A 21,052-nucleotide genomic window follows, 5' to 3' on the forward strand; every position below is an offset into this window, starting at 1 on the left:
AATAATTTCATGTTACAAATCAAACTCCCAAGATGTAGGAGATTTAAAGTGGTTCAATGATCTGAATCAAAAGGGCTTTTCACAAATGACATCTCATTTCCCAGCAACAGCTTGAGTTGCCAGATGTTCGGACAGGCAGCGTACAAACCTAGAATGGCAACGTCTGCAACAGCAATCATTTTGGAAGATGACAGCGTCCTTTGAGCTTCATTTCTACACGCTTCAATGAAGAAACCCAGCCTAGAACTGTTTAAACGTTGGCTGAAATTATGGGTGTCCCCATACCAGGTTTGTTCAGATCGAGTACAAGTACGAGTGTTTCAGTTTGGGTACTTGCCAACACCAAGTACTGCTACCAAGTAGTTGTGAAGTTGGTACTCAAACATCACACCATAGTTCCTGAAAACATATTTCTTTTATTTAGAACAGGATTGCTCTATTTTACAGGCCTACAGTTCCTCTGGCTGTATTAAACTATAAACTTTACAGCATGACACATGCTGTTGCATATGTTTAAAATAAACTGTAAAAGTTAAACACAATTTTTTTGTACGTTTTCCATAACATGTAACTAGAAAACCTTTCAATTTGAATGTGAACTGTGACACATTCAGTAAATAGCACTTTACCGCAGAATTTTGGACTGCTTCTTTTCTAAACATTTAACAGAAATTCACTAAATAGGAATACAGTGCAATAACTTTGAGTTCAGAGAATAAATGGAACAGTTATGGCAAATATCACAGCAATAGAGCCAGAAAAAAAGGTTTTGACGATGAGCTTACCTATTGTGTTTAAATGTTCATTTGCTCTGCAAGCAACAAAAAGGCAACATTAAAGCTATTGCTACATACATTAGTGCCATCTATGAAGGCTAAGTCGTCTTTCAAAAAACAAGAGCAGGGTTCTTCTTAATAAAAAGAAGCATCTCGGCATTATTAGCATTGAGCTTGTTTCTTTTCTCATCAATGATATGTGACATTGAGCTAAAAAGCCTGTCGCTGTCTCTACACTAGTGCATGGTGCTGATAGGTATCTTTGTGCTATTTAAGCCAGAATGGGAAACCTCACTTTGTTAAGCTCCCAGTATTTCACTGGTTTATTCTGTTGTGATATTATGGGCTTTTTAATGTACGTTTCTACCTGTATGACAGGACCCAATGGTGCACTGGTCATCGTTGCTGTTGCTTGCTTATGTACCATTTCCTCAAAGACACTGTCCAAAGTGGGACTGCCATTGATCTGAGTCCTGAGTATCTTTTTTAGCTGATGGTTCCCCCGCATCTTGCTGGTTCCTGCCCGCCCTCCTCCTCCTCCTCCTCCTCCTCCTCCTCCTCCTCCTCCTCCCCTCTGTCTCTTCTCGATCTTCTGCAGCTCTGTGACCACAATATTCTTGGCTTCTGAAGCGGTGATGCTTGAGAAAAAGCAATCTTTGTACCTAAAACAGAAAGTATCTTTTAGTTGGCAACAGTTAAACCAGCAATAATTGCCATTTTTTCATGTTTCTGTAGTATCTGCTGCAGTGTTGGTTGTGCTCGGGTGCTGCTAGCAGCAGAAAACTCTTGGGATTCGGAGTCGTGTTTAGTCCTGGAGTGCTCGATCAAATTACTCATGTTAAAAGACGCGCTTTTTGCTCCTCCTCTTGAAAGCGTTGCTGAACACAGCAAAAAGGTTTGCTTTTGTAGGATCCTCCATATTTATTCTGAAATATTTCCAAACCACGGACATTTTCCGTGTGTGGTCTAGCCTTTGTGGTGCAAAGAAGCCCAGCACAGAAGGAAAATCCGCCACCACTGGCATCTGCTCAGAGTATCGGGTTGTTTTTACAAGTACGAGTATTACTAATTAATGCTGGTATTGGGCCGATGCCGATACCGGCATCAGGACACCCCTAGTTACAATATAGAAGCCTCAAAGGGAGCGGAAAGAAAGAAGTATTAGTAGAAAGTTAGCAGAGGCTGTCGTCTTCTCTTGCACAATGGATGAAATTCGAGGAAGAAACCCACTGAATCCACAAAAATAACTGCTAATGCAAAGGAAAAAAAATATTATAGGTCTATGTTTTAAATCATTATCAGGCAGACTTAAAAACAGCTTCTTTTCTAAATTTGTAAAGTCAATCGTCCCACTTTAATCACACACCCAGATCCCATCTCACCTTCACACACATACACCTCCTGCTCAGACACAGAGATAAGATCACCAGTCTTGCAACAGAAACAAATGACTTGCTCCATGAAAACAAGCCCAAAAGAAGCCCAACAAAGCAAACCAACACACTGTAAAACACAGGCAGCTTCTAATCATTAGAAATGTATGTATTTAGTATGGTATTTATTCAAACCAGGACTTTTCCTCGTCCTTTGCGTGCTGCGATAACCAGAAAAAGAGGTTCTATCAGGAAAAAAGTCAAGCCCAAATAAAGAACTTCATGTTCAAAAACGAACCCAAAAAAAACCCATAACCTGCGACCCACGAAAGTCGCAAGCGACTTTAGAGAAAAACAACCCCACGTCGCTGGTGTCTAGTCTGGACATTCAAGTGTTTTCTCCTTATAGGTGTGCCATTACGCACGGTTTTAAGTTATTTAATATTTTAGAAATAACTCTCGGTCAATTAGGTGTTGTCCAGTGAATATCAGCCCAAACAGCTGATATTAGGACAATAGTTGAAAGGAGTGATTTGAGCACTGGTGTTCTTCTAACAGCAAACTCTGTACACATATAGAATAAATGAGTGACAACTTTTCTTCAAGTTTAAGAATTTATTAACAGAAATAAAATGAACATCCAGGGAACATCACTATAGAATGCTGCTTATCTGAATTAACACAATATTTCAGTCAACAACTCCTCTCTACTAGGCTAGTGAAACTTAACTAGAATTACTAAGCAAACTTAAGATAAAAAGAAGCTAAGAAACTATTAAACCTCTGTTACTGGTCACTTCCTTGTTGCTCTCCAGTTGTCTGCAGGTCCCAGCTTGAACCAGAAAAGATGAAGGTTCTAGCAGTGTTGAAGTGTGACCAACACTTATAAAATGTGGTGTCTTAGGAGGTCAAGCTGGAACAGAAGGCAGTGCAGAAAAACTTGTCATGCATGTTAGCCACAAGGAATCACATTTCCTGTTTCTGTCTGTTGGGCTTAGAGTTGTTATTTGTAAAACATCGTTAATGTTTTGAAGCTTTACCCTTTGGGCAAATCTGTATTTAGTTTTAACACTAAATTGTTTTCACAGTATAGGAATTTAAATGTCAGCCAGTTTAGTTTTAACATTAATGTTAATTCCATTGACATTCAAAAGAATTATACTTTCATTAAAAGCACATGTGCTTTTAATTGAAATGAGACGTGTATCATACATTAGTAACATGTTTTTTATAATCGTGTAATGCAGGACAGGGGGCTCTTTAAAAAAAGCTTTGTGTGTGCTCTTAAAACTAGGTTACATGTAAAGATGCTCTCTGTCTAGATTTGCTGTTTAATAATCAGTGACTGAGTGTTGTGGTGTTTGCCTTGAGGACAAACCTCCTTCGTTTTATCTCGCATGATTCTGCACATGTTCTCTCCTCTGAGGCCCTTCACAAACATATGCTGACCAAATAACATAAATGGCCCAATTATTGTAAACTCCCTCAGGTCCGCCCCACATTTTGAGACCAGAACACCCTGTAGCAATGAGGTTACTCTATTAGTCTATGTATGTGAGACACTACATTGAAGTTGTGAGGCTAAAAGGGGCTTTTGCAGTGTCCTTGTCTGGAGTATTAAGCAAATATTTTGTAGCTAGCACTAAATATGAGTGCAAACAGGATCATGTTGTCAGTATTTAATTAAAAAAACAATTTGAATAATGCACCTAGTGCCATAGTCTTATCTTTTGCATTGCTTTTTGGTTTGGTATCTTGAATAGCTAAATGGTTTTCTTGTGACTTTGTTGAGAGTTTGAGTTGAGTTAGGTTTGAGCGAGTTAGAGAGATTTTAGAAAGAAGATTAAACAGAGTCTAAGTCTGTAAACTCCGAGCTGACTTACTCTAAACTGGGAAACTGGGAGTATTTTCTCATTGAAAGTATCTGCAAGTTTGCTGTGAAAAGCCTTAACCAATGGATCCCCTAACGTCAATGTTGAACTTTATTATTTTTTTAATTGGAGGTCCATCAAGCTCATAGGGGCCTCTTTTTTAAAGTGTCAGAATGATAGAAACTAACTATTTGTTTTAAATACTTTAAATGCATCACAGACAAAGCAGTAGTGTAGGCGTTCATTTGTCTCCCAAGTGCCTGGGTTGGACTTGCACCAGGTTCTAATTGCAGCTGAAACACTACTGAATACATTATAATTTTAAGCTCTTTTAATGTTTCAAGTAGAAAGATTGTATCAGGAGCCCTGACAGTTTTGCTTCCCGACATATTTCCGCCACTCAATGCAGAAATATGTCATGTTGACGTGGGGGCGCACATGCACACTCGGCTCAGCTTGCCAAATCCAGAATAACTTTATCCTGACTAGAGTTTACATGCATGGTGATCGGATTGTCAATTGACATGACAATCTCTCATTCAGATTACGGAGCTCAATCTGATCACAATATTTCAATTGGCTTGTTTACATGACACATTTTTATTCCGATCGGCCCTTCATTCTGATTACTTTTGTCGATGTAAACATAGCTGTTGTTACAACTCTTGTATCAGAAGTCTCACAACCTCCCGGCTTACTCTTGTCATGATTCCTGTTCACCTTGGTTACCTTCTTTGTTCTCTGTTGTTCGGGGCTCCCTGTTAAAGCCAATCTTGCTTCAATGAGTATCTGTTTTTTTGACTGTGGCACCCAGAACCTAACCTTTTAAAGGATATATGTTTCAGCTTTGAAACATTGTTGTGTGTATTGTGTATAATCATGAAACACAAACTGACAAAAATGAAATGTTTAAATAGATTTATGCATAATGTGTGAATGTTTTTACCTAGGTTATTTTATAGTCAGCAGTCCAGAAAGTCTGATTAATGCCCAAAATGCTAACAGAGGTCATCAGATGGATGGATGGAGGCACAGACAGATGGAAAAGCTGTAACAATATAATACCATGTTTCTGCTCTATTCTAAAATTGTAAGGTGTGTTGATATTGTAACAGGTGTTGAATTCAGGTGATGGGTGCTGACCATGCAGACTGTTACTTTGTGCAATCTGATCGACTCTGCATGCATTAGCAGACAAACGGTTTTAATCAGCTGGCCACATTTACAAAGTTTCATCTTGCTGAAAAATGGGGTGCTTTAGTCTCATAAGCAATTACTTCCAAGAGGATGCTTAGCCTTTATATGAGAGCCATTCCAGTTTAAACTACCTGTGTGGTCTGAAGCTCATTAGCTCTCTGGGAAGGAGCAATTTTGTGACAACAAATAATCTGCTGTTAGTGTTAAAAGTTTAGTTTAGTTTAATGTAAGTTTTTCTGAGATTTTTTTTTTATTTATTTTTTTTACCTCAGATGATTATATAGATGTTTTTATCTTCAGTTGACCAACTAATCTACTGTTGATAAAACATTAGGTTGTGAATATGCCCACAGCAATTCATATGAATTTAAAATTGTGAATTTTTCTTGAAGCAGATATGTGTGACGGTATCTGTGGGCCAATATCATATATTGAAACGCTCGCACATCAATAAACACTTTTATTCCAATATTTCTTCAGGCCTTTTATGAAACTGCCACATAACACACAATCCTGATAAAAGTTAACTAATATAATGAAATTATTGTGAATGTCAAAAGGTGAATTAGAGACTGTTTGCTATTGCACTACCTTGAACTATGTGAAAAGATTACCTCTGAAACAGAATCATTTTCAGCCACCTAGAGTCAATACTTATGTGGAAGCACCTTTCACTGCAGTCAAAGCTACAAGGCTTTTTGGGGTATGTCTCTACCTTTGCTAACCTGGAAGAAAATCACTTTTTTCCTTCTTCTTAAAATAGCTCAATCTCAAGAAAAATATTATCCTCTGGTTTTCCCAAATATTTTAGTTGGATTTAGGTTTAAACTTCCACTGGGCCTTTTCAACTCATAAATCTGCTTTGATCTAGTCCATTCTATTGAAGCCCTGGCTGTAGGATTGGCGTCACTGTCCTGCTGAAAGCGCTGCCACCAAATCAAGTAAAGCATCCACACATGATGGCACGCCACCAGGTTGCACTGTGGGATATGTGTTTTGTTTAGGAAGATTCTATTTTGGACTTATCTGAGTAGAGCAACTACTTCCATGTGTGCAGCGTGTCCCAAACATGGCTTGTGATAAGCTCAGACAGAACCTCTAATGGCTTTTTTTTCAAGCACGTCAGTTTAGGTGGACAGCCACGTCTCAGCAGGTTTGTAGTTTTTCTTTTTCCATTTTGGTATGATTGATTGAACAGAGCTCTGTGAGGTGGTGTGATTTAACAACCCAGCCCTGCTTTAAACATCTGAATAACAGCGTGTGCTATGGTCCTTGGTCTTCATGAGGCTGTTTGTTCATCGACATTCTCAAATAAATCTGTGAGGGTTTAGGCTTTGAGTTAGGTTTAGACCGGATTACAAATGAACAGGCTTACAAATGCACAAGGGTCAAACAACAGCATGGCATATGACTCATAAGGAGGTTGACTAAAAATAACGTGTGCATTAAAATATCCTAAACGTAAATGTAATGGTAATGGAATAAAGCAATAGCCAGTGAGGAAGTATCAAAAAAGTGGTTTTGTTAGGGGTACGTTTGGCACAGTCAGAAACCTGAGGAGGTGTTGCCATGTCTACTTTTGAACTGTGCTCTGCTGCTTTTTAGTTTTTCTTCTCTTTATCTTCCCCTGCTCTTCATTATTCCTTGAACGTGGGCAGTATCATAACAATGTCATATGAAATGTGTGATATATATATACAAGGCACAAAACTTTTGAATTTTGAACTTTTGAATCTTAGAAGTTTTGTAGCTGTCCCTGAGAGCGACTTGTTTTATTGCATGAAACAGAAAAAATAGGTTGACCGCACATCTTAAATTTTCCCCTTTTTTTCCTTTTGGAAATTTTCAGTAAAAGGTAGAAAAACTGGAAATAAACAGGTCAGCAACAAAGGGACTTGAGCTAAAAGGAGAGTGCAACAAAGAGATGTCCATGGTTAAATGGGGGTGCTGTTTGTTAATTTATTCTTTAATTAAATTGGGCTTTTAGATTGAGCTAAATATAAGGTAATAATAAACTGAGCTCACTCACTGTTTGTCTGCACCCACTTGATCATTGTCAGGATCAATGGGGGCTGGAGCTTGTCACATCAGTTAGTGGTAAACCTAGAACTGCCCACCATTCCAACATGCGCACACCACAGGTCTGAGGGCTCTGGCATACTCATTTAAGACCAATTCTTTTTAACCTCATATACATATTTCGGGCTGCTGGAAGAAGCCAGAGAAGATGGGAATTGAACTATCAAAATTCAAGCTGTGAATAAGGCAACCAGCAAGCTGAGTGATAATATTGAAGCCAAAGGCTCTAACCCCAAATTCTGCTTTGTCAGCTGAATAACCTAATAACTGAATAACTTTATGACATAAAGCACTTTTAAATTATGTTCTAACATAACATGTTAGAACATAATTATGTTCTTTTTTTTTCAAATACAATTTTTGTTTACTCATGTTGAATAAAATTAAACTGCCCTTAGGTTTAAGTTTGTGCTTTATGACATTGTCTGGATCATTTCCAGACTATTTGTGCACCTTGGGAGTTTTTGATCGAATATGTGGGATAAATGTATTGCCAAAATGTCTCAGTCTGGCGTTCTGGACATAGAACACTGTCTCAGTTTTGCATTTATGCATAAACCTCAATGCAGACACACATCTAAATGAGCTTTAAAAGTAGCCGTAACATTGCAATTGGATCTATTGCTTACTTGTTAGGTGCAATAAAAGCAGTTGCATGAATGTGCACAAGAATTGTGACCCAAAGCCTCCTCTTTGCTTAGTGTAAACCCGTAGGCTGAGCAATGATTATAAATAAAACAATGCGCTTTTTTGTTTATACTCTCCATAATGATAAATGCATTTGAATTTCTCCGTTAGGGATGTAGTTTGAGTTTTCAGGTTACTCAGCTTATTGAAAATATTCATCTGTTTGACGTAATGGGTCACTATCCACTTATTACTCTTTACATTGGTTAGACAAAGGTGTTTAATCCTCTCCTACAGAGCTCACTATTGACATGCCAGCTCAAACAAAATGTTCAATATCTATGCAAATCTTGATTCTCTGACAGAAACATATTTTCTGCGGGGGTTTTGCCTTTGAATACACCCTCCTTAGACAAACCATGCTTTTCATCGTCACCTGCTCTGATTTGCATATGTTTTACAAGAATTTCTGTTCTTCTAGATTTCATTTAGAACAAGACCTAGTTGGAGTTAAAGTCAGTAAAATCAAGGGACGTGCTTTATTATACCATTGACAATTCAGTCCTGTTGCATAAATTGCTGATAAACCTTTTTAGTGGCAACAGATATAAAAACAAATTCAGAGTGTTTTTCACCCTGCAGTGAGAGAAAACAATAAAAGGTTATGAAGCACCTGAAAGGGATCGTTTGCTTCCCGAACTAAAGCCATTTGTTTCTGTTAGTTGCTTGTCAGCACTTTGTTGTAACTAATGGTTCCTATATCTTTTTTTTCCTTCTTCAGGTGGCATCCCATTTATCCTAACTGGGGAGCTGTTTGAACAGTCCTACAGACCTGCAGCTTTCATGATTGCTGGGACTGTAAACTGGTTGTCCAACTTTGCTGTTGGCCTCTTATTTCCCTTCATTCAAGTAAGATCTCTTGTCTAAACCAGAATACTGTGTATATCATTTCTGTTATTGGAAGAGTTGGAAAAAATGCTAATATGATCCTTGCAACAAAAGGAACTGTAATCTACTAAAGTAAATGTAAAAAGTAACTTCATTAAAACGTACTCAGGCGGAAACTTATATAGTTACTTTTTAACAATAAGAGTGTCTCTTCTAACCTGACTCTAGCCATATGGATTTAGCTCCGCCTAGCTCCACTCACATCCATCTGAGACCTCTCCCATAGGAATCGCTTTTATTGAAGGCTGGGCCTTATCAAAAATCCTTGCATATCATTGGATAAGCCACTTGTCTGTCATCTTTATCGACGTGCTATTTCAACCACTCACACTGAACCCCAACCCGTGACGCTGATGAGAGCGACGCAGGAAAAAACAAAACTTTTTTTTTTTATGTGTTTGCGGCTCTAGTGGCTCGCTTTTTATTGACAGTGAGCTGACAGGAAGAGGGGGGAAGACAGGCGGCAAAGCACCGCGGGTCGGAGTCGATCCCGGGCCGACCGCGTCGAGGACTAAAGGCCTCCTAATATTGTTCGCGCTAACCGCTCCGCCTCGGGCGCGCCCCGGAAAACAAAACTTGCCAAATCTGGTCGGGAGAATGGCGAAAACATGGTTTCCACCAACAAAAGCCTTCAGAGCCGTTCTCTGATGTTCTTTTAATGAAACAATATTAGGTAGATTGGACAACACGGAAGAAATAGCAGCATCAATGTTAACGCTTGCTTCCTCGATGCAAGCCGCCATTGCTATCTGAATCAACAAAGTCTCACGTCACAGTCGCTTCTCCACTACGTCACATCTATGAAACTCCAGCCCTGCGTCCTGATTGGCTAGACAATAAAATTGGTTGGAGAAATCACTTTCTATGGAAGAGGTCCCAGATGGATGTAGTGGAGCTAGGCGGAGTGAAATCCATATGGCTAGAGTCAGGTTATGTCTCTTCTGTGCATTGCTGAAAGGATATGAGGCATTAATCTCAAACAGTTGTATCACATTTTAGACGTTAAGGTTTAATTTAACATGCAATAATAGTTTCAATCGCAACATTTAAAACAATGAATATTGAAATACAGCCCCATACTACTTTACTCATTTTGTTCCCTTAAACATTTCAACCTATTGGACGATTTTAAAGCTCTACCCAGAAACTTGAAAAAAATCCAATCTTTTGCTGATCAATAAACATACCATAACTAATAATGACCTGAAATTGCTGACAACACACTCTTCTGTGTGGAAGTTGGGTGAAGTGAAGACTCAATGTTAACCGTTTTCAAAGTTAGCTATTTTTAAAGTTAGCTATTTTCAAAGTTAGCTACTTTCAAAGTTAGCTACTTTCAAAGTTAGCTACTTTCAAAGTTAGCTATTTTCAGCTTTAATAAGGTGTTTAAAATGAATATAGAGGTGCAAATGGGTGGAGGTTAATTAAAAGGAAATGTTGAGACTTGTCTACGGTTCATTCAGATGTGTAAGTATAAGAGAGAGAGCGAGACTTTCTGCAGATACCAAAAAGGCTGAGTGGTAGAGGGAAAAGTTGCTTTGTTTACTTCTTTGGAGCCTTTAACCTCTGCATGTTTTTGAACATGCTGGATCTGAACATATTAACAGCTTTTTGAAAGTCTTTGTATGAAGTTTGGAATCTTGATTCCTTTGGGAATACACACCAAGGCTGCTCTTTGGAAGACCTGCCAGAACTGGCATCACAATCTAAAAATAAATACCTTCACTGACACTTGTTTCTGCCTGTGCTTCACATTGTTCCGAAAGTCCCTTAACATTGTTGTTGTACAGAGATGGGCTGCAAGAGACAGCTTTGTTTGGGTGATGCTGCACACACAAGCATTGCACTTGGTTGAACATTGCACTCAACGCTAATGGCTCTGTAAGCGAGCACCTCTATCGTCGGCTCCTTTGCATACCAGGCACAGGAGGAAGATCGATCATGTTGCAACAGCACACGGAGCAATAGACGGCTGGGTCTGGATCAGCCACCTGCTGACAACATCCTAGACATTTATATTTGGAGGAAAATCATGATTGGGCCAGTCTTATAACATATGTATATGGGAGAAAAAAACATTCAGATGCGGTCATTTTCAACGTTTTTACTGTATAACTATTTTACTGACCTACACAGACACCCTTTTCAAGAAAACCTCTTGATGGGCCAATATAACCGAGTTTGAATTTTCTGTGCACACGTACAGATATTATCTATCCTTCGCATGGTTACAAGTTTGATGTTGAGCAATTAAAGGCTGTGCGTTGTATTGCTTTGGGATAACGTTGCTGACACTGGATGATAAAGCAAGTATGTTCCTTTCAACTGGATTCACAGAGGTGTCATGGGTTCCCTCCAGTTGTTGAATTTATCTGCAGCTGAATGCAATCTGTTTTTTGTTTTTTACCCCTTGCCAAGCCTGAACTGCTGCACCCAAAACCAATTCAACCACTGTAGACTTAGTAGCACTGAATCAAGTAATCTCAGCACAATTACAGACAGACTCCCTCTTGGATACCCTTCATTAAAAAGTATTACAACTTTACGATCTTTGTTATTTTTTTAATATTAGACCAACTTTTTAAAAAGAAGACAAAAATGAAAGCTCTTCCTCTTCTTGACACCATTGTGATTACCGCCTTAACTGGCACAGCTGCTGGGTAAAGCAAATATGCCCGAGGGTCAAGTGAGGTATTTGCTTTTAATGGGCAACAAGGATTAAGGGACACAACTTTTATTTGCCTTGTTTATGAGAAAAAGTCAGAGGCCTCACATCACTTGGCAGAAACTACAATAACTAACAAAGGGCTGAAATAAAAAGTTGGACTATAAATATTAAAGCGCAGTGAAGAGCATCACATTTTAAAATGAGGGGTGAATCACAAAGGCTGATATGTGTTTACTTGGTCTTGTTTTAACGATCACGTTTTCACTGGATGTAGACGCGTAGGGTAAAGGCTGAATCATTAAACAATAATAAGCCGGTCACTTTGACCTTAGTTTCCACAGGTTTTTACGGTGTAATGTTTTGTTCAAAGCTGTGTAAAAATGGGAAATTATTTGAGCATCCAACATAATTTGTGGCTTAAATGTGTTTTAGGTTGCAGACGCGGTTGTTTTTGTCACCAGACTATTTTTCTTTTTACAAGGTGAAATAGGTGAAAGGTGATACATGACAGGATGATGAATGCTTAGACCCAAGACCCTCTATTTCTACCTCATGGACAGAAATATTGGTTAATATTTATTAAACTGAAATAGCTATTTTTGGTTTTGCTTTCACTTAGGGCTGTACTCCCTTTGTTGCCAGCGGCTTGGACATCCATGACTGTGTTGAGTTATTTTGAGGGCACAGCGAATTCACACTCTTATACAAGCTGCACACTGACTACTTTACATTGCATAAAAGTGTCATATCTTCAATGTTGTCCCACGATAAGATATAAGAAAGCGTAGAATAAAATATGAGAGGTATACTTACTTTTGTGAGATACTGTATCCAAAAGGAACCACATTTAAAAAAAAACCCTAAAAACTGCTCCACATGTATTACAGACATACATGGGAAAAACAAAGGAATAGGTTAAATAAATCCTTGATTAGACCTCTTTCATACATTAACAAACATACAGAAAAATCACCACTAAGAGGTCTAGGAAGGCTACAGTTTGAGGTCTCTGATCAGACCTTTCCGACACTGCAGCTAAAACAGAAAACGGGGGAAAAAAAGCACAGTGGAGGTGGAATGTAAAAACTCGCTTGGTTCTGTTGAGCCATTACGCATGTTTTAAGTTATTTAATGTTTAATAAATAACTGTCAGTCTGTTAGGTGATTATCAGCCCAAACAGCTGATATTAGGACAATAGTTAAAAGAGTGATTCGACCACTGGCGTTCTCCTAACAGCAAACTCTGCATACATATGGAATAAAGCAGTGACAACTTCTCTTCAGGTTCAAGAATTTATTAACAGAAATAAATTATCCAAATGGACTCTGATTGTTTATGCCAGCATATTTAGCTGATTCATTAACTCCACTGCAATGAAACGTCCCCTGAAGCTTACAGCATCACAAACAATGTGGTTTTATCTTTCCCGGCTGAAAACACAACAGTTCTTTAATGAACTGGATTTTCATTTACTTTTTAATTGCTGAGTATAAATTGTGTATTTGAGCATGTTTAAGTGCCAATCATCAGTCACAGGTGGAGAATGTGGTTAGGAATGGAAAGACCAAGATCTCGTGCAACTGGTGAATTATTACCAATCTTAAAAGGACGTAACAACATTTCTCAAAATTTCTCAAACCAAAGTCCATCTATGTATTCTTTTTCTTTTCTGATTGGGTTGTGGGGGGCAACAGGTCAAGAAGGGAAACCCAAACATCCCTTTCTCTGGCAACATCCTCCAGCTCATTTTGGGGGATCCCAAGGCGTTTTCAAGCCAGGTGGGATATATAGTCTCTCAGGCGGGTTCTGGGTTTTCCACATCCTGTCTCTAAGGCTGAGTCTGGCCAATCCAGTCATTTCAGCCATTTGTATTCAGGATCTTGTAAGTTTGGTCATGATCTAAATCTCATGACCATAGATAGCAGTTGGAACATAGATGGACCAATAAATTAAGAGCTGTGCTTTTTGGTTCAGCTCTTTCTTCACCACAACAGACATAAAAGGATTTCTCAAGCATGCTAAGAGCAGATCAGTCACTCTTTAAAAAGTCCTTACTTTGTCAACGCAGAATCCATAGCCACAAAGCTACAAGAAAGGATGTAACCTCTTTCCTTTTTAAAGTCTCGGATAGGAGAACAAGTTTTGGGCAGTCTCAAAACTGTCAATAAACATGTTTTCTTGTTGACTTTGCTTTTTGTTTGTATGAATTACTGTCACACTAATACTTCCTTCTTCTAATGTCTCTAAATTCTGCCATTATTTTTATTTTTGTATAATTGGACTTTGCCGAAGTCTAGTATCTACAAAAGAAATGAAAACTGGTTCACATTATGATCATTGTCATGGATTGGTTCTTTGCAAAATGTATATACTGTAGGTCATTATGTGAGCAATGTTCTACCACAGTGATGTAGTAATTTAAACATTTTGTGAGCAGGATGTGACCTCACACATGTCCTGTATGTGATAATGTTAAATCTGACGGAAAACATGACAAAGACCATATTAAACATCTTGAAAAGTGTACTGGAGTGCTTTGTACTGAAATTATAGTCAAACGTAACTATGTTATTTATCTTAATTCTGGGAGAAGTAGCATATCTTTGCATTGTCATGATTTATTTTTTATACAGTCTTTGTTTTTCATGATGCCGTTTAATTAGATCCGTAGCTACTTTTGGTGTAGTATTCACCACGGCGCCCACCAGTGGTGGGAAGTCTGGAGCTGGATTGTAAGCTAAATTTTGGTTATGAAGTCAGAGCAAAACAAAACCAGCTGAGAGACGGCTTGAATCTTGTTAGTGGGGACATTCACAACTCATAGATACCACTGTATTTGAATTAATTTAGAACTCTGAATTTTCCCACAGACTCTAAAATGTTAATAAAGTCAAACATAAAATTATTTTATTAAACGTGTGGCTCGTTTTAGTTTCTTATTTTGCCATACATCCTTTTGGAGTTAGAAGGAGTAGGTTTCTCAAGTTGAAATATTTCCGTTAAATTAAAATCTTTCAAGTGTATGAATAAATTTTAGCTGATCTATAAATATGAGAGATGCTACACATTTTGCCATTTTAATACCTTTCATATTACCTTACATGTTTTTTGTAACATGGAGATTAAATGGATAAATGCAGTAGCAAGTTATTCACAAAAAAGGCGACATTTCACAGAGCTCTTATTTAAATATGATAATACATTATTTACAAAAGCACAGGTTTCCATTTGGGCTAAAAAAAATATAAATTCAATTAACCACGGCAAAAATAGCCTCCTCTAGGTTTAATTTTCTTATCACAAGACAGCAAACTGCTTTACCCTGAGCATTTTGTAATTTATTTCTTGCTGTCTTCCAGTCTCATCTGTTAGCAGATTCCACAGCACGAATGGGATAAAACAAATAGACTTGGACTAACTCAGGACTGTGTAGATGAGATTTATTTCTCAGCTCATTTATTGTCTGTAAAGATAAGCTTAGCTGCTGTACAGCTTCCCTCAGATCCGGGCCAGACTGTCAGGACACAGCCGTAACGAGATTAGATACTGTTGGTAATCTTCTCTGAGTCTCTGGTGTCAAATGTCCTGAACTGACATTCCCGTGAGTGAGGCTTGTCATGCAGCAGGGCCCTTCGTAGAATCGGATCCGTGGCCCAGGTGGACATTTAACCTTTTAATCCAAATCAATACCCTCCAAATGTAGGTGGATGAATCACAGGCAGGAGCTAAGCCTTTTTAATTCCAGACCATCACTGGCGGAAAATAGAGAATGTTGGACAGACACTTCATTTTATAATTCATCCTTAGATGAAAATAGAGAATAAAATGGTCATCGATGAGGACTATTGAAATGCCCAGATCAAATTAGATATCATCCAAAGGATTTAGGCAGGCTTAGCTATCGGTCACACCTCAAAGAGCTCTAGAAGTACCAGGTGGAATTAGATGGTCTGCTTTCTCTTCTTAAGGCTGCCCATGTGTGTGCAGTGATGCAAATGTTTTCCATACAAAAAAAGAAATAAAAAAAAAGAAATCCATCCACACTCATTATATTTGAGACATCTACTGAAAAATTTATAAAAATGAAGAGGGTAACAAAGACATACAAATGGACTGAGAAATTTATATCAACCCTAATCAGTCGATATGTGATAAACTTACAAATAAGAAGATATTTATTTTGTCTGGTGTCTGTCACTGCAAAGCTGGATGTGTCACCTTGATTCAGTGTTTTAAGAAAAGCAGGTGACCAAACCACCTCAGTGAATGAAAGAATAATTTAAAATGCATCACTCTGATTCTGAACAGGACATTTAATCTTTTTACATCTTAAACCAGACACGATCTTTGATGTCCCATGATTTTCAATTCAACAATTTGGCAAGTTTGGCCAGTAGAGAATCAATTCATTAAATTAAAATGTGTGTTTCAGTCAGTAAAGAGTTTTTCTTTTTTTATCCACATCTAAAAAGTTAGACAATAGTTTGTGAGCATTGAGATTGATAACACAGCTGAAAAATGTGTTAAATTGGCTTGTAATGGGAAACCAAATGAAGCGGTCGTTGAGTTTTAGTTCATTGTGTGAAGGCTTTTTTTTTTCAAACTCGTGAAGCGTTCATTTTAAGTCTATGCTTAGACTATTTTTAGCCAAGCCACTTTTGCTTGGTATACACCTAAACAAAACATACAGGTCGAAACCTTGTCTACAAATCAGTGGGTAATTAACTGATGTCCAAATGACGTCTACATATTACTGAAATCAGGTCTATCGCTAACTGAGACAACACAGGCTGCTTTTCACACATCTGCTTCACCTGATATACCAGAGAGAGCAAGGGTCAGTTTCTGCTCAGCAAACTTACTCAGTGTGATTAATCTCTTTTCATAATTTGGCTGGACAGGTGGCCTCTGTGAGCTACCTTGAACTGTGATAGAATTGGGGGCACCAATGATTTAAATTTACCTAACTAATGACCCAATACCAAACATTGGGTGAATGGAAAGACTTTCCCCCATGCAGGATTTTATCTTCTCGGGGAGGGCTGTAGATTCTCCACATATGCAAATGAGGGGGATTAGAGCTTTGCCTGTATGACTGTAAGGAAACACGTGAGATTTGAGGTTTGTGACTATGCCATCTAGAAAGTTGGAGAAATTGGACTGAAGTTAATGACTGAGCTGCAGGAAGGCCTAACTAAAACGTGACATTTGGGTAGAGTGATCTTTATGCATAGCTGCTCTAATTATGCTACTTTGGTCTGCATAAAATATGTCTAAATGAGACAAGACCTGCCTTATGCCAAACCTGAAATACTATTCTAGGTAGAAGGTGGGTGAGCATGGGTTAAAAAACTGTCTATAAAATGAGAAACTGCAAAGATTGAAATGTTTTCTGCGTGAAGCTCACACCTTAAGGCAGCATCAGATCTTTAGAGTGACAATAGATTTTTCAATGGCTAGAGGAAGCAAAAACAATATCCTGGACTGAATGCAAATCCATAGCCAGCCAAGTAGCAGGAATTATGTTATCTGTAGATTTTGAGAGATTAAGAAATGATTTTGGATGGCCTATTATTAATCTTTTTTTCATGTTATGTATATTTGCCCTTTATTTAACCAGGAAGGTCAGCTGAGAGAAAATTTAAATGATGACATGCCCGAGATGCAGCATATAGTGATGCATAAAGAAGTGAGGGAGTTATGGTCCACCCTTCTTTTTGGATTCCAGTAAGAGCATCGTAGATGGTCAGGATCATTTAACTCAAGCTTCATTGGTAACATTTCTCCAACTCTGATACATCAAATCAGTGACAGAGTTTCCCTTGGATCAGTGAGGCTTGGTTGCAAAGGGTTTTAACCTGTGGCTTCCTGATAACTTGGTATTGTCCAGCAGAAAACATAAAGAGACCAGAACAACAGCACTGGGGTGAGATAATTTTCCTCCCATTACACCAAATGCTGGCTTCACAAGACAATCATGAGGAAGAATGCCAATTTCTTGGTTTAGCCCCTTTTACTCCAGGCACAGAGGGCTGACTGCCCAGGTCTGGAATTCAAATTTTCTGTAGCCTCTGGAATATGAAGATCCCACGCAGTGTGAGTGGACGCTGCTTAACTCAGCAGGGGTTGGGAAGCTTCCAGCAGTGCTACAACTGCAGTGGAGAGGAATTAAGCCTATGGGGGTGAGTGCAGAAACAGCAGCGGTATCCCAACGATTTACCACCCGTGCATAGTCTTCTGTTTCACTAAGCTGTAAACTAGCTATCACAGGGGCTTACAGTGATAGTACCCCTGCCAAACCTGGCTCATACACTCAGGGCGTTGGAAGAGTTGCCCTACAAAGACTGATTGCAGCTCCTCTGTTGTGTAATGGGACAAGTTTAAACGATCTCCAAAGTAATAGAAGGCAAAGCTACAAGAGCTATTACTTTGGTTCTTTTCTGATCTGAGGATTGATATGTATCATTAATTTAAGCGCACCAGTAAGTCTTGTTACAGAGGAGCAGATGATGACTTGGTTTACCTTTTCAAGAAAATTCAGGACCCCAAATGATTTTGCTCTGTTTTGGACTCAGAAGACGTGTTTCATGTGTTTGTGAGATTAGCTATCCAACCCATTTTGAAAATGTACGGTGTTGTTCATTACACCGTCTCCCAGCATACTCGTTCTGCATAAAAATGGCAGAACCAGGTGAGGTGTACGCTCTGAAATGTGGAGGGGGAGGGGGTGTGAAAGCCTCTTTTAGGCTACATCCACACTGCAGGGAAATGCAACCCAAATCCGTCTTCTTCACACCAGTGTGAATGGCCTGATTCCGATCGTTTCACCCCAAAAAAATAAATAAAAATAAGTTAAAAATTCTATATGTGGTGCTAATTTGGATACATTTCAGATTTTTTTCAAAGCGTCCACAGTCTGAATGGTCATGTCACATTTTATCCGTCTATCCACGCATGTTGGTCGCTTTGCAGTCTCGAACCATTCAGACAGAAGTATGATGGCAGTCACATTTATTAGTAGTATGAACGGCCACCTCATAAAAATCAGATTTCAGCAAAAAATCGGAATTCAGCATCAAGACCTGCAGTGCGAACGTAGCCGTAGATTTAAAGAGACATTACCAAAACTAGTTGCTCTTAGACGCACCCCAGAACAGGTTAATGTAGGGGTAAATTATAAAGGAATTTAGATCAAAGCATTGCAGCTCCACTTGATATAGAGAACAACTGAATGATTTTAATTGTGAAGTGGAATGCATTAAAAGCATGACATATATTTATTTTTAAACCACTGTTAATACTTTTATTTTTTGATGTGTCTCTCTGTATAAACAAAGCTAGTTTGCCAAATCAGGAAAGAGCAGATGGATAGGCAAGCCAGACTACTCATTTTCTTTTTAGAAAGCTATTTATAAGAGGAAAACGCAAAACGTCTATAAAATCAATTTGTTTTAATTTTGTAATTTAGCAGAAACATTACAAAATAAAAAAAGAAAAATCCATCTAGAAACTAATTGTTTAAGACTGTGATCTCTCTCTTCCTGTTTTGTGCAGAAAAGGCATTTAGCACATGTAGCACATGCTACTTTTGAGACAGCAAGGATAAAACTCCAAAGGCAAGAGATTATCAGTAACTAGCGGCCTGGAAAATGTACTGCACCTGATCTGCATTGAAAATGTGTGGAGAGGATCCCTTCTCACATAGATGTTAGGATTTTGTAAGAAAGACAAAGCTACAAAGTCATTCACATCGTTTGTGTATATTCTGAGTTTGCTTCTGTTCCCTTTTCGTCTCTTGCTTCCTTCCCGGTTTATCTTTGATGTTTTGAAGCGTTTTTTTAATGTTTCGCCAAGGGTCCCGAGTGAGTATTTTTTTCATCATAAGTTCACAAGCTGGATCCAGCTGCCTGTGACGCTCTTTGAAGCTACATTAATCATCTTTTATGGATTGGTGTCATGTCTGCTTGATCTCTGGGAAAAGGTTATAAATATGTTCTATAGCTTTTTCAGATAATCAAAAGACCGATCTGAACCGTCGTTTAAATTGTCACTTCATTTGACTCTTTTCAATGATTCTTTGACCCAGAAAACACCTATAAAACAACACCATAACTACACATACATGTAATTCCATAGCACAACATGCATCAAGAATGTTATTGAGTTTCACAATACAATGAGTAAGGTCATTTTATTTAAAAACCAAATGTAATTATGCAGTCTACTGCATTTATACTCATTGGTGTTATTCTTATTCCTCCTCCTGCTTGATGTCATACCCTCTACCTTTATTTGCTTTGCAGTGGAATGACATTCTTTCTCCCAGGGAGCTTTTCATTAAGCAGATTCAACTGTGTCCTGCTCCCTTAACCTCTCTTAGCTTTCTAGCATCCATAAAAATAACCGTGTGCTCCTCTTTTATTGTTAACTTCTCCTTCCTCACAGAACTATTCTTCAAGTTAAGGTGAATCAAGTAAAACAAAGTGGTTTGTATTTTGATTTAAATTGCCTTGGTTCGTTCATATAGGTTTTTCAAAAGTTGGTGCAAGTTTGCGTAATTTATTTAGCTGAAATTTAAATTAGAAGGAAACATAATCCCTCAGACTGGATGGTTCAGGATATTTTTGTCCGCTGTCTGATTGAAATTCTTAACGGACATCTGTGAACCTGCTTCGCATGTTCTTGTAGAAATGTATTCCCAGGCGAGTGTTCCTTTGATCTTGAGAATGGTTTTCTGTGCATCACTCTCCCTCTTGCCAATCCAATTTTGAACAGTTTGTTAAATGAGATGTAATTCCCATTGATGAGGTTTAATTGTCTTTTTTTTTTTTTGCAGCGTAGATTCAGTTTCTCTTTAAAGAAAGAATGGTGCTTTGGATTAATAGCTCTATAAATTTCCCCCACATAAATACTATGCCAGATATCAAAACCTGAAATCTTAGTGCTTTATTTTGAACACCTGAAAATAAACGGTTCATGGAGATTTTTAGCAGTAAAGATTTCCTTTATAATAAGTGTGATAATGCAACCAACCATAAAAAACTGCTTTATTGTTTAGTTTATTTTTTGTAAATAGTGCTTTTGACCATTCTGTTCAACACCACAGTTAATCTAAGATGAAACGCATTCAGAAAAAATATTATTGCTATAGGATTTAGTACAGAATGCTTCAAGATATAAGGGTAAATGTAATCACAACAGAGTCTGACATTTTACTGCTAGTTTTATTAAAACTTTATCCAAGAGAAAAGACATTAAAAGAAAAAGTTAGGCATTATGTTTGTATACACATATATTGGAAACTAAGTGAAAGCACAAGGAAATAGCTTACTACTGTTGTCAGAATGAGAACTTATCATAGATCTATTATAAAAAAATGCACTAAAATACACTAAATGTGTGAGTTTGAAGTTACATCATAACTAATCTTTGACAAAAAATTGAATGGAAGCAGCATGGCCTCACCCTAGATTATACTACTTTTTTTTGGAATATCACATCTGTATGTGTAT

At 38.0% G+C, this 21,052-nt stretch overlaps 1 protein-coding gene across 5 annotated transcripts in view; it reads left to right on the top strand.

Moving 5' to 3' along the window:
* The window catches only part of slc2a9l2 (solute carrier family 2 member 9, like 2), a 175,908-nt gene that overhangs the window by 136,596 nt on the left and 18,260 nt on the right, over window positions 1-21,052 (top strand). For all 5 annotated transcript variants that reach the window (XM_036151857.1, XM_036151858.1, XM_036151861.1 and 2 more), the window contains one exon: window positions 8,705-8,832. In XM_036151857.1, coding sequence (XP_036007750.1) covers window positions 8,705-8,832 — 128 coding nt within the window. The remainder of the gene's footprint in view (window positions 1-8,704; window positions 8,833-21,052) is intronic.

The sequence above is a fragment of the Fundulus heteroclitus genome, chromosome 20 (genome assembly GCF_011125445.2).
Source record: "Fundulus heteroclitus isolate FHET01 chromosome 20, MU-UCD_Fhet_4.1, whole genome shotgun sequence".
NCBI classification, from domain to species: domain Eukaryota; kingdom Metazoa; phylum Chordata; class Actinopteri; order Cyprinodontiformes; family Fundulidae; genus Fundulus; species Fundulus heteroclitus.